The sequence below is a fragment of the Azolla caroliniana genome, unplaced genomic scaffold, assembly GCF_043228905.1.
Source record: "Azolla caroliniana isolate FFs.n. ecotype wild unplaced genomic scaffold, voAzoCaro1.0.p SCAF_18, whole genome shotgun sequence".
NCBI lineage: Eukaryota > Viridiplantae > Streptophyta > Polypodiopsida > Salviniales > Salviniaceae > Azolla > Azolla caroliniana.
This window is the reverse complement of record NW_028230453.1, coordinates 2,428,850-2,443,314: the sequence shown is the minus strand read 5'-3', so window position 1 is coordinate 2,443,314 and position 14,465 is coordinate 2,428,850. Positions and strand designations below refer to the sequence as shown.

The 14,465-nt window shown below is 36.2% G+C and overlaps 2 protein-coding genes and 1 non-coding gene across 5 annotated transcripts; all 3 read left to right on the top strand.

Moving 5' to 3' along the window:
• Positions 1 to 42: 42 nt before the first annotated feature.
• DDB2 (damaged DNA binding 2) lies at positions 43 to 4,414 on the top strand. 3 transcript variants are annotated; one of them, XM_087334271.1, is made up of 11 exons: positions 43 to 345; positions 927 to 1,017; positions 1,121 to 1,248; positions 1,614 to 1,736; positions 1,833 to 1,921; positions 2,001 to 2,121; positions 2,265 to 2,356; positions 2,441 to 2,570; positions 2,795 to 3,043; positions 3,168 to 3,364; positions 3,848 to 4,414. In XM_087334271.1, the coding sequence occupies exons 1-11, from the start codon at positions 76 to 78 to the stop codon at positions 4,071 to 4,073; spliced, it is 1,716 nt and encodes a 571-aa protein (XP_087190397.1). In that variant the 5' UTR covers positions 43 to 75; the 3' UTR covers positions 4,074 to 4,414. The 3 variants fall into 3 exon arrangements, with proteins under 3 accessions (XP_087190397.1, XP_087190400.1, XP_087190398.1); XM_087334274.1 differs by having other exon boundaries at positions 207 to 345; positions 927 to 1,039; XM_087334272.1 differs by lacking the exon at positions 43 to 345 and having other exon boundaries at positions 380 to 1,039.
• Positions 4,415 to 5,443: 1,029 nt separating this feature from the next.
• On the top strand, positions 5,444 to 5,523 carry TRNAL-UAG (transfer RNA leucine (anticodon UAG)). The gene has a single exon. It is a non-coding gene; the product is annotated as a tRNA-Leu (tRNA).
• Positions 5,524 to 8,446: 2,923 nt separating this feature from the next.
• On the top strand, positions 8,447 to 13,116 carry LOC147852050 (Mitochondrial import inner membrane translocase subunit Tim17/Tim22/Tim23 family protein). Its single transcript, XM_087334187.1, has 8 exons — positions 8,447 to 8,911; positions 10,698 to 10,837; positions 10,930 to 11,029; positions 11,113 to 11,211; positions 11,279 to 11,626; positions 11,973 to 12,065; positions 12,164 to 12,370; positions 12,720 to 13,116. Exons 1-8 carry the CDS (start codon positions 8,549 to 8,551, stop codon positions 12,999 to 13,001), a joined length of 1,632 nt encoding a protein of 543 aa, XP_087190313.1. The 5' UTR covers positions 8,447 to 8,548; the 3' UTR covers positions 13,002 to 13,116.
• The last annotated feature ends 1,349 nt before the right edge of the window (positions 13,117 to 14,465 follow it).

The following is a 14,465-nucleotide window of genomic DNA, read 5'->3' as shown; positions in this document are numbered from 1 at the left end:
GATTTTTGAGCTGCTATGGCGGCTCAGGGCGAATTGAGGCGCAGAGAAGGGGGGGAGCAGAGGTGGTGCGTGGCTATGGCGGGTAGACCTCGTAGAACTGTAAGGAAGGTTGTTATTCACACAGTAAGTGAATCTGATGAAAGCTCAGATGAAGAGATGGAAGAAGAAGAAGAAGAAGAAGAAGAAGAAGCGGAAGCAGAGAAAGAAGAGGAGGAAGAAGAAGATGGTGATGATGACGAAGAAGAAGAAACAGAGGCTAATGCACACTCTGTTTCCGCCAAAAGCAATAAAAGGAATGTAAGACAGCCAATCAAGATTAGTCTGAAATCCGCTAAGCTCTGCAAGGTTTATCTCCGCCTCTCTCAAACCATATGGATTCTTCCACTCTACGAGTTTTCCTATTTTAAATAACTGAGCATTTCTATCTCTCTCTTTCTGTGCTTTTCTTTTTTTCGGGGGGCCGAGCAAAACAATAAAACATGAAGGAAAGTGGGTTATTTTCATTCCCACACATGTCTAAACACTCCTCGTGAAAAAATGTATACATTACAGGGAATAGCAAATGCTGTTAAAAAGTTCCTATGAATATATGTATTTTGGGTAATTGTCGAGGAGATATTCTAAAAATATGCCTCTTGGGTCTTTTATTTTCCTCCATGTACTACACATACTTGATGAATGACTATGATTTAATTCATGTATGTGATGAATGATTGTGATTTAGTCATAACACCTATCAACGACTATGATTTAATTTATGCAATTTATGAATAACTATGGTTTAGTTCATATATTTGATGAATGATCATGATGGACTGCATGGACATTCCTTTCTCATGTCAGAGGGCTTCTTGGAATGGTATGTGGCATCAGCCTTCAACCACTAGATGCCATGTTTTTGGCTTATATTCTTTCTGTGTGAACAGGTCTGCAAGGGAAAGGACCATCAAGCTGGTTTTATGGGTTCCATTTATGTTGATTGTCCAAACAAACCATGCTTTCTTTGCAAACAACCTGGTGGGTACATCTTATGTTCATAGTTAAGTCCTTCAAACCATTTTTGGATACTTGAAAAACCAAGTATTTATTTGTAACTCATATCACATCATTTCTGGCAAAGGTCATACAACCGCAACATGTCCTCACCGAGTTGCAACTGAATATGGCGTAGTACCAGCACCAAAGAAACAGTGTGGGGGTGTTGTTGAATTTGTCTACGAGAGACAGTTACGCAGCCATCTTCCTAAGGTTCCATTTTTTTAAAACTATAATAAGAATGTAAGATGTGTAATATAGAATGTCTAGAAGAAAAAAAAATAGGACATATAACAAGACATATCTCGAAGAAAGAATTAGGATGCATATAAGGTATCTAGTAAGTACATTGCTTTGTTTTTTGTGTATGTTTATTCTTAACATTCATTCATGCATTTGCAAGAGTTATTATGCTTGAGGATATGAATTATTTTATTGATATGAATAGTCTACACGTTAAGGACATGTAATGAAATTTGCTTGGTTTTTGACACGTTTTTGATGAAGCAAAATACTCTATTTTACTCTATGTGATGGCACTCTTGTTTTAGAGCTTTTTATAATGTTTTGTTTTGCAGATGGTAGTACCCCCAGTTATCCCAAATCGTGTTGACTGTGCCATCATCAAACTACATAGTCGACGTGTAACATATTTGGAGTTTCACCCAAACAAAGACAATATATTGATATCTGGAGATAAGGTGATTTTAACTTTGAAGTTATGCATTTTCTTACACACAGCATGTTTTTGGTTCCTTCCTATGTTTTGTCATTGTTTGATATGTGATATCTCCCAGAAAGGTCAAATTGCTATTTGGAACTTCGAGAAAGTTTATGAGAAGACTGTGTTTAGCTCAATACACACATGTATTGTAAATAGTATAAGGTACCTCATATTGTCTCTGTTGTTTGATTTTCTGTTCTTGTCTAGACACTATACATGACTTCATGTTATGATTTTACAGGTTTCATCCTGCAAGTTGTGATATGATATATTCTTCAGGATCTGACGGCACGTTAAACTGCACTGATCTGGAGATCGGGATGCCTACAAAAGCAGTTGATCTAAATCCGGATGGATGGAACGTAAGTGGTTTGCGATTTGTGGAAGGGGCCAGGATGCCTATCATACTTACCATTCTAATCATCCTATGCATTAGTTTAGGGTAGAGTTTTATGATAAGGAGATAAAGACTACATTATACTGAGGAATGCTCGCACTTCTCCAGGGCCCATCAAGTTGGAGAATGATGTATGGAATGGATGTAAATCCAACTAGGAATGTTGTTCTTTCAAGTGATAATTTTGGCTACCTATATCAGTAAGTAAGGCCATAGACAAATTGTGCTAGATTGTAAGTTTAATGTAACAATGTGATTAAAAGGCATCTATTTTATACTACCAGGATTGATGTTAACGAAAATAGACAGATTGGAAAGCCATTGCTGATACACAAGAAGGGATCAAAGGTGGTTGGCTTGCATTGTAATCCAGTGGACTCAGACGTTTTCATTAGCTGTGGTAATGACCATATGGTGAGCTATCTAGTTCTATTTATTGAGCTAACTGGCATTTATAGGCAAGTGCAAATGTTTCATGTATTCCATACGTATACATCATAAACACATAGATATGTATGTGTGTGTGTTTGTATGTATGTATTTGTCTTCTTTTAGACGTGTCAGGGTGGATTATTTCTGAACAGATGAACGTGATATGTTTTTCATGTATATATGTATCTTTTTTTCCATATAATCAGGCACGGATTTGGGACTTACGCTATCTGGATTCTAAACATAATCTTGCTGAACTTCCTCATCCTAGAGTGGTAAATTCTGCATATTTCTCACCCATAACTGGAAACAAGATTCTAACCACCTGTCAGGATAATCGGTTACGAATCTATGATTGCATTTTTAGTAACTTGGCTGAGCCTAGCAGAGAAATTGTGCATAGTCATGATTTCAATCGATACCTCACTGGGTTCCGAGCAGAATGGGATCCTAAGGTATTATATAGAAACATAAAACAAATTTTTTTAAATGGAAGTCCTTGCTACATTATTTTAGTTCCTTTAATGATTCATTCTTAACAAACGTCTTCTACGTTGAATGAATTTTTGTTGCGTATAGGACTTGGCTGAGAACTTGGCTGTTATTGGTCGCTATATAAGCGATGACTTTGATGGTGTTGCTTTGCACCCAATCGATTTCATTGATGTAAGCAATGGGCAACTTGTAGCTGAGGTTTTTGATAAGAATATAACGACAATAACGCCTGTAAATAAGTTCCACCCACGGTTGGATGTGCTTGCATCTGGGAGTTCAAGGTAATGAGACAAGCATTGAATCTTTATGTGAAAATTCTTGATTGTGGGTCTTATCTGGATAATTGTTTTTTTTTGGGGGGGGGGGTTGCGGGGTAAAGGATATGCTGAAACATATACTCAAGTTTTTCTATCTTTCCCCCTAATGCACCTAAGTTTTTCATTATTTTCCCCAAATCCCCTATGCAACACCTGTGAGAGAATGAATTGACCATACAATTTTGCTCAACCAAAACAGCACTTACAATTGCATTGAGAAGGGGATGGATGGTGTGGGCTTTGGGGAAATGAAGAGAAATTCAGGTGTATTTGGACCTTTCCCCTGTTATTTAAAATCAACCCAAACCTAAGAGCTCATTTTCTTTGAATTTTCACTATGCACTCCACCTTGTAGACTAACATTCATTTGTGGGTTTTCACACATAGCATGATATACTTTAAAGTTATTTTACTAGAAACAAAGAAATAAAATCTCACTGTTTGTAGGTCTCTCTTTATTTGGAGGCCAAAAGATGAGATGGAAGATGAAGATAATGGGCTGGACGGTCAGGAAGCAAAGAGAACAGTCAATATATTCAGTGTGCTAGATGATGCTAGTGCAAAGAAACAGAAAGGGAAGAGAAAGTTTGATGAAGATGAAGATGATGGTGATGACATATTTTGCAATGTGAAGAAGAAAGCAAAGAGTGGAGCTCGAAAACTAATTGGCTAGATAGAAGTCGTGCTGAGGGTAAGAGCATTTGATGATTTATACTCTCGAAACAAACATCATCTGTTTGTAATTAACCTCATTATCTAACTTTCTAACCTTATCTTCGACTGTGGCTCAAGGCATAACCTTATCTTTTTGTCAGAAATCCACCATATAAAGCGCTAACTCATATAATCTTGATATATGATGTATGTAGACACTCTTAAAACTTTCCTTTTTATCGTTATTTGGATCGATCCACCTTATAAAGGGCCAACCTGAGATATAATGTATATATATACACTTCTAACTTTTGTTTTGATCAATCCACCGTATGTGCAAACTCATATAATTTTGAGACATGTATATACAAAGCTTTCCTTTTTATTGTTCCTTGTCAATTGTTTGCTATTATTAGTTGACACAATGGTCTTGGTTCAAATGCTCAAATTCATTTTTTGTGTCTCAACTTCGTTGCATTATCCTGAAATGATGCACCTTTGAATTATTGTAAAGTGAACACAGACCTAAGCTTACCTTTTTATTAATCTTGTCAATTGTTTACTATTATTAGTTGACACAATGGTCTTGATTCAAATGCTCAAATTCATTTTTTGTCTCAACTTGGTTGCATTATCCTGAAATGATGCACCTTTGAATTATTGTGAAGTGAATCAATGACAATAGCTGAGAGCGAGAGAATGCCATGCTGTTAGCATATAATTAGTTCACGAAGAAGACAAAGCAATATAGGGCACGCTTCTTTTGGTTGTGATTTATTTTATAGGTATTAAACCGTCCTATTGCTTCATCTTACAAGATTGAGTACATGGTGTTCTTTTGAGAGAGATCAAGGCGTGATGAATTCTAGTTAAATTTTGTGCCATGTTTCATGAAATTGTTGTATTAGTTGAGATTACTAATGGGGAGCAACATTTTAGGTATTTGGTGGCATGGGAAAGCGATGAAGCGATAATATACTAATGTGGCTCATGTCATTCAAGTTGAGACATAAGACAATGGGGAAACCATGAAGTTTCTCATCCTTCCAATGCTTTGGATTTCCACTTCCATAGAAATCCATCGAGATATATAATTGAGATGGCACCAACAAGAACTATCCATCTCTACCATAAATATTTTGTAGGTATTGATGTAGTGAATACAATTGATAGTAATACAATTTATTTTTAAAGTCTTGGACAAATATCTAATGTGATAGTTTGTGGGTGAATAAGAATACAATTAATTTAAAAGTATATAAAATATCTAATGTGATAGTTTGTAGATGAATAAGATTACAATTTATTAAAACGTATTTGATAAAAAAATGTGTGTGAGTGAATAGTAATATAATTCATATAAAAATATTTGCGAAACATATGTAATCTGACAGTTTGGCCGAGTGGTCTAAGGCGTTGGATTTAGGCTCCAATCCGAAAGGGCGTGGGTTCAAATCCCACAGCTGTCAAATCTTTTGTCCCTTCCTTTGCTCTTCCATTATTTTCATTCTTTCCATACTTGTTCTCTCATTCATAATCAAGGTTTGGCTAAAAAACTCTTCTTCTTCACAACCATTCTAGATTTCTTTGTCATTGTCCACTCTCCATGCATGCATGACGAAGCTGTTAATTTCTCATTAATTAATACACACCAATGTGTTGTCATTATTAATTAATCTCTCGCTTTTGAATCCATAACAAGGTGAGTATTACTTAATATGTTTGTTATTACCTCTAGGTTCTAAACTGCCCATACCCAGGCACTTTCTCATTGGATAAAACTATTACTATGCATGATATACAACAAGATTGCAATGTTTTTATTTACTCCAATGAGATAATGTCTTTCGGATTAAATGGAAGCGAAAACCATTATTATGCATGATATACAACGAAATTGCAATGTTTTAATAGATTTATTTGATGTATATGCAATCTTGTAAATTGTAAAACAATTGCAAGGTAAACTTGTGAATCCATAACCAATCATATGTAGGGAAGAACATTTATGTAACCACAAGTTGTACTTTTATCTACTCCATGACCCTAGGTTTTCATTGTTTTGCCAAATACTCATCATCAGGCCAGGTCAATTAATTGTATGTGTTATTTTGAGTATAAATATGAGGGGTTCATCATGGGAAGATTTTAAAAACTCAAGGGCATATTTTGACATTTCTTCATAATTTATATTCTGGGGATGCTTTCATGTTGTGCACATTTTGACACTTCTTCATGATTTATTTAATGGCAATGGCTTCATGACGTGCTTTAGCACATGTCAAATCCTCCTTTCCTAAACTTTAATCAACAAGAATTGTTTTTTTTTTTACAATACATCGTGAGGTGATAATGCAAAAAGGAAGTGTAAAGTTCTAGTATAGAAGAAGGTAAAAAATTACCTCCATCGCTTTGTAATATGAACTTTTGATTTTTAAGAAGCATGGAAAGACAAAAAATGATTATGCCATACTATAAAAGTTGGCTTTGTAATAACAAGACAAACCTCATCTTTCACTTCGAAAAAGAACGAAAACAATCCCTATGAACAAACAAATCATTAGATTGAACATATGTGCACTCACATTGGAAGTGAATAGAGACACAATAAGAGAAAAAAGTGAATATTCTAATGCCAAACCCCTGATAGTCTATGTGGAATTGAGTGAAAGATCAACAAGTTCAACCAAACTTACGATTTAGAAGATTAGACTTGGTTTTATTACTTGGCTTCCCATTCAAGGAAAAGAAACATAGAAGTGTACCATCACCAATGACCAAACCCTAGAGTTAACCACCATCAATGTCAAAGTTTGCCATCTCCTCGATCATCAAGTATTATCCTAATGCTTAGCAATGAAGACTAGACTATACCTTATTCAAGCTTAAAGTGACATCTAATAGAATCCTTGTGTTGAGAAAGATTGCCTTTGATACATAGGAAGTAAGATAGATTTAATGCACTTTTGCACCGACGCTAACTCCAAGTGCCCTACTTTTATGTGGACTCAATAATGCCATACAAGGAAGTGGCTTTAAAATTACATCGATGTTGAACAACACAGGCGTGAGCTTGCTTCATCACTTATTCTCAAGAAAGTTTGTTTGGTTTTATACCCCCTTGGTTAGCTTCATCTTGACATTGTTGGCAGTCATCAACTTGCATCTCTCACTGACTTTCCTCTCAAGAAAGGACTTCACGTTAGGTCACTTTTTCGAAGACAACGTCAAAATCGATCACACTCCACATAATATCTAGTCATCTTTTCCCAAACAAACCCGTGCTTCCTCTCAGTGTACGACATGCTAGCATTGGACTTCATGTAACTCTTCCTCACCAATATAATAAGTTTACAAATGTGGATGCAACGATCGAGTTTATGAGACTGATGTGATCCTATCAGAGGATGTAGCTTTTGGGATATTTGGTAAAAACTTCAAAGCAAGGAGCTTAGAGATGGGTTCGGGGGTACAATCAATATCTAGTGGAGGATGTTTGGATGAAAGTGACGAGTATAAGAGAGGTTCTCATTAATTGGGGGGGGGGGGGGGGTAAGGAGTCGTCATCAAGACACGGAACCATCCAACAATGTGTACTTGCATATGCATGCATATACATGTGTGTGTATATGTATGTATGTAAGCCTATTAAGTATGCATGTATGTACATGTGTGTGTATATATATATGTATGGCTATGCATGTGTGGCATAAACATGTTTGACATAATAAGCATGTGTGGCATAAGCATGTATGGCTATGCATATGTACATATATGTATGTACAAAGACACTTGTGGGTCATCACATGAGAAGGGGTAGGGTATTATGTACATATATATATATATGTATGTAAAAAGACGTTGATTTTTGTTTTTTGGTCTTTCTTTGTGTGTATCTGTGTTGTTTCATTTGTATGTGAAGAAGAAGGAAGAAGAAGAAGAGATGGATATGATGGTCCGAAGAAGAAGAAGAAGAAGAAGAAGAAGAAGAAGGATCGAGAGATAATATCCAAATATTATATTTTTGTCCCCTCCGCCCCTTTTTTCCTCTTCTTTCTCACTTATGGCCGCCTGGCCTTTTCAGCGCCTATATCGGGCACCCAAAATTTGACCTAGTTCTTTCTTTCACTCTCTGCGCAGGAAGAGTTTTTCTACTCTGCTTTTTTTTTTGTTTTTGTTTTTTGTTTGCTTCCTTCCTTTCCACAGACAGATCTTCAAGAAGAAGAAGAAGAAGAAGAAGAAGAAGAAGAAAGGAAGAAAGATCGAAGAAGACGGAAGAAAGGTAGAACAAAGTAAGGAGACGAAGAAGAAGAAGAAGAAGCAAAGAAGACGCATTAGTGAGTGATCATAACGTGTATGGCTTTTCTTTGGATCCCAGATTTAGGGTTTCCATTCTAGTTTTAGAAGCAAAATATAGTACATATCGAATGAACCCATCACAGGAAAAACACACTTTTTCTTCCTCCTCCTCCTCATCTTCTGGTTCTATCTTCAATGAGGCCTTCTTCTTCTTCCCCCTCATTGCAGAGCAAACTAGCCCAACAGAAGGCTGCATTAGCATCAAAGGAGAAAGATGAAGCTTTGAAGAGGCTGAGAGACGCAGAGAATAGCTTAAGAGATGCTTTAGAAGAGCTCAACTCAACAACCGATGGAAATAAGCTTGAAATTTGGTATAGTTCTATCTTCTATGGAAGGCATCATAAGTGCCCACATTCCGATTCCTGTATTGCGAATTGTATTGCGAGTTTTTGCCAGAGCTTTCTTCTTGCATATGGTGTTCGGGTTGGTATCGGAGTGCTTTTAAGAGCTTTCAAACTTGCGAAAAACAAGTCTTATCAATCGATCCTTGATCTCAAGGTATGCTTCACTGTCTCTCTCTCTCTATGCATATATATCAATATAGATATATCGTCTTAGTAGAATTAAAATTTCAAAACCTACGTTTAATAATTGATCAATCATTCTTTCACTAAAGGTAGTCTCTTGGGAGACGCTGTTAATGACCCGCAATGTAGTTCCTAGTTCTGCTCTGATAATTTCATGTGGTATTGATGGCGTGCTCCTGGTCATGCATGCTATCATCAAGTTCCTCTCTGGCCCATCATGTTGAGCCAGTGGTTCCTGTTATGGTACAACGTGGGTCTCCACAGTTATGCCTGTAGAGGATTGTTGGGGTAACAAGTGTATAAAGAGCCATAACTTGGGCCGTAGTTCCTGAAAATATATGTGAGCATGCTGTTTTGCTAGGTAGTCTGCAATGTCATGAACTGATCATGCCTCTGCTGCCTCTCTCATGGAGAAATATGGAACCTTGAGAGTGATTTTTAGGTATACAGATGATTTTACACACTCTACTAACTCCCAATCAAATGGGAATTGATGCGTTTGGGTAGTAACCCATGTTTGTGTTATGTTACACACTGTTAACTTAGTTTTTCCTGTGCTCACTTTGAGATCTTTTCCCATTCGAAATGTCTTCAATGCTTCTGGATGGGCTTGACAGAGACATGGACACCATAACATGGAAAGGCAAGCTTATAAGGGGATCCATCACCTTAATTAAGTCTTGTGAAAAATATTGTCAGCTGACCTCAAGATTTTTATTAAGTCATACAGCATATCACACGAAGATGTAGTGTTGCATTACTGGACTTTCGTAATGCCTTCAATAGAGTGCGGATATTCTAGATTTATGATTCATGAAACAGTTTCAAACTATTGGATTGCTTGGTAAAAGATCATTCTATGAATTTGCATATTAGAAAGTCTGCTCTTTAGGGAGACTGATCAATGTAGTGAACACCACTGGCATAAGACTAGGAAATTCTTTATGAGGTGGATGACCTGCCTATGTAACAAAAGAGATGGTTGGGGGGTATTTGAAAGTTCACAACCCTCCTAGGTGATCTGTAAATATGTAACTGTTCACTGTAGTAAGTTAGTGTACCTTCTTTTACATTGCACATTTTCTATCAGCATGTTGATACACTCTTATTAGCATACTGTCTACCTAATTGCCACCCTTGTACTCACAAAGTTGAACAGGTGTAGTTCTTTGCTGGGCATTTATTCAATCTTGTAATCTAGTCCATGATCTATTGGGAATAAAGTAAAGTTGTATGGTATTGTGGCTTAGAAATAACTGAGTTCTTATCAGGAAAAAAAGTGTAAGAAAATTACGGTCGCATCAACAAATGGAACAATCTTAAGGATTTGAATTAGCATTCACCAAAGCAAAGCTCAATTATACAGTTTACATGTGGAATTCTCAATGTTACCGGAGTATTGGATTCCTTTGAGATCCTAAGCACAACAAGACAACCAATCACTCAGATAGATTTTAAGGCTTGGAGGAGGAAAATGTGATTGTCATGAGCAAAACAGATTTTGTGTCAAGTCTTGAATCTGCATGTTTTTACAATGCACGTCCAAGGTCAGAGAGGCGTTGAACATACTGAGGAGCCAGTTTGTTATCAGAATGCTCCATAAACATATCATTTTGTAGTATCAAATCTTAGTTTGAAAAGCTTTGAACATATTGAGGCCACCCACATTTAAATTGTTCAAGATTGAATTGACAAAGGTGTATCTTTGTCCTTTTTAGGTAAATGACATTGTGTGAAGAATCTATTGGTTTTTTCAGCTCTTGGTGTCGGAGAAGGATCTCATTGTGAGGGAAGAAGCATGCCGGATTGGCTTACTATTTGGAGGTTTTACAGGCTGTTACCATGGTATGCGGTGTGCTCTGCGGAGGATGAGGAAAAAAGAAACTTCTTTCAATGAGTATGTGGAATTTTGAGTATCTCAATGATTCAAATGAAAGAAAATGATTTCATCATCCCTGTTAAGTAACGACATCTGTTGCCTGGGTACAGGTTCTTTGCGGGTTCTGTTGCTGGTCTTTCCATACTAGCCTTGAATGATACTAGTAGGAGGCGCACTTTTGCACTATACCTTCTGGCCAGACTTGGTCAGGTGAAATCTCATTAATATTTTGCATGCCTATACCATATCTTACTATCATTATAGTGACACAATGCATTTTTTTACTTTATTAGTGTATCTACAACTCAGCTAAATCAAAGAAGAAGTTTCACTTTTGGGGAAGTCAGTGGCAGCATGGAGATTCTTTATTATTTTCTTTGGCTTGTGCTCAGGTAAAGATTTGAACTTTACCTTTTCTTTAGAAAATCAATGCAAATAGTCAGATGCTATCCTTTGCAGGTAATGTATGCTTATGTTATGCGGCCAGAGACATTACCCGAGTCATATCTTGAGTTCATTGTGAGAACAGGTCCAATTGCGAAACCTGCGTTGAAGGCAGTTCATGAGAGTTGTAGAAATGAACCCATTAATATTGCAGCTTTATCAGCTTTTGTTTTGAGCAGAAATGGTGGTGTAGACATAGATTTGGATCCACATTGTCAGCTTATTCCTTGTGCAGCAATACATCCAGACACAGCATTTTGCACAAAGCAGATTGTCAAAGCAACACATTCAACATTCAAAAAAACATTTCCACTTTACATGTCGTTAACATTTGTGCCTTTTGTAGTCTTGAATCTACAAAAGGTGAGCATTCAGTTATTTTAAAATTTTTTATTTTTATTTGGCATAAATTTAGTAATACATGTGCTTGTGTTCAAATCACAACAATTCCCTTAATTTACTGAACGTGTTCTAGCCTATGCTTCTCTGAATTTTGTTTTTCTGTAGTTCTCTTAGAAAGTAGAAATGACTGAATGTGATCATTTCCTTTGTTTGTGGCAAAACTTCTCAAGTGTATTTGTCCCGTTTCACTGGTCACATTGGATATTGTAAGGGCAATTGTGCATCCTCATGTCACTCAATTTTTTCATGTTTCATTGTGATTGTATGGTGTGCTATCTAATGATATAGTGTTCTTGTCACATTGTAGTTCATGCAAGCGCCTTTGCATACCTTTTGGAATGCTTTTAAGGGAGCCTTTCGGTCTACGTGTTTCTTGTCCTCGTTCGTTGGAATATATCAGGTATTTATGGTCGATGATGAATTGGAATTTTACTTCATTGTCTGACAGGAAGGACCATTCCTCTTTCTTAATTTTTTGCTCTTAAAACTTGAGAACAGAGCTATATATGCTTGCAACGGAAGATTGCCGTCAGGGACCACAAGTTAGTTTACTGGTTTGGGGGTGCAATAGCAGCATTATCGGTTCTCTTGGAGAAGAAAAGCCGTAGAACAGAATTGGCATTGTATGTACTTCCTCGTGCAGCGGATTCTCTATGGTATATATTAGTGAACAGGCATCTTCTACCAAAAATCAGGCATGCTGAAGTAAGTTGCATACTATATATATAACAAGCAAAAGATAAATTCATGTGTAAGGGAAAAATACCTAAAAAATATACCCAAGTAGTTGGATATTTTTCTGTTTACTTATAATACCTCTCCTTAATTTTAAAACAAAACCAGAATAAAGTAGGATACCCTGGCAATTAGTTTTAAAACCAAAGGGTGTTCTGGTAAATAGTCAAATAGTTAGGGTTTTGGGCCCTATGTTAACAATTTATTTGGTATGTTTAAAATTCATTTAAGGCTGTGTACACATTAACGGCTTATGTTAGCTTCTCGATTTTAAAATTGTGGATATTGTGTGTATTGTATATACTAAATATATGTTCAGGTAGCACTATTTTGCCTCTGCATGGGAGGCATTATGTATTTTTTGGAAAATGAACCTGATACCATGGCTCCATTTCTAAGAGGATTGATAAAGAGGTTTGTGAATCGGGGTGGATCTTCGGACCCATCTCTTGATAGAGGTTTGTTGGGTCCTTCCAGAGATGCATCTTTAGAGTTGCAGAGCAAAACATCGGGCTTAGATGAAAAATCAGAGGAGAAACTAACTAGAACCCATTCAGAAGTGCTGGAGAAGTTGAGAACTGAGGCTTTTCAAGGTCTTTGAACATTTACATTCACATCACATCAACATTGACATTGACATTGACATTGAAGACATATCAAGGAAGATCACAATGTAATACAACAGCATCAATTGAAATGTATATCGTTTTTCGACATTGATTCTGCCATTTGTTAAGAACACTGATATTTGCGGGGTTTTGGTAGTGATCAGATTAAAAGTTTAAAATTTACAACATTTTATTGTTCAAGGTGAAATTCAATTTCGTATTGTCATCCAAACAATCTTTGTCATTAAAACCATGCCCACAAAAAAGAATTGCCAAAATTTATATGGTGTTAATTCTTCATAATAAAAAACTTTCTCGTACCTAGGAAAAAAAAGAATACAGAAACAGGCTTTTTCCATTAAAAGGATGATATCCTCAAGATCTCCACTTTCAAACCATATTTAAAAGCAAATTTCATGAATAGAATTGTGATCAATTGCTTAATCAGAGAGTTTGTTATCAATAGGAGTAAAGACTTGATTAAACTAGAAGTAAACTACATAATAACTTAATTTGGACTTTGCCATCAATAGGAGTAAAGACTTGATTAAACTAGAAGTAAACTACATAATAACTTAATTTGGACTTTCCACTACCATAGCAATGGAACATCAATAAGCTTATTTACGTTCTATCTTCATGTCTAGCTTAGTTGCATGGATGAGTGCGGTCTATGACATGTAGGCTACAACGTGAATAACTACATGCTAGCCTTTATGATCAAACTAAAACACATGGCATGAAATTGATCAATGGCTTCTTACTTGCATTCCACATCTTGTTGAGAATGACATCAAAGCATAACAAATTCATGTTGTTAAAATCAAGCTATTTTAAATAATCTTGCATGACTAGGTTTATGACAACTACCTTACAGTCGAAACTAATTCGAAACTAATTTTTCTCTTGACATTGGGCATTCTATAGTATAAACATAGGGAGATGGATCTTCTTGAATTCTTAGGACTTCAACAATCGTCACACTTATCACTTATAAGTAAACATAGGGAGATGGCTATAAGTGGAATCCAAGTAAACAAGCCTATAATTCACTTATCCCTTCACACATACCAACTTGTTCTTAGCAAAATAATATCCTCTTGGAGCCTTTAGACACTGACAAAGGTCAATCCTTAACACTAGAGTCAACTTTTTGAATAGTTACATTCAATACAATAGAAGTTAGATGTTGGGTCGATTGAGGACTCCTAACTTTCTTACTTATCACACTTGAGAGATGACATAGCATTGGCAAAAAAGATTCTCTTTCTCTTCAGATAACCATGATTAATAATAGTTCTCTTTGTTAGGCCAGGAATCATGACTAAGTGTATTGGCGCCTTAGTTGCATTTAGTATTCAACGAGTAATGGTTTTCAACACATTCTAACAAAAAAGAAAAGGACAAACTTGTCATTTCTATAAGTTGTATAGTTTTGCCCCGTTTATTATGAACCC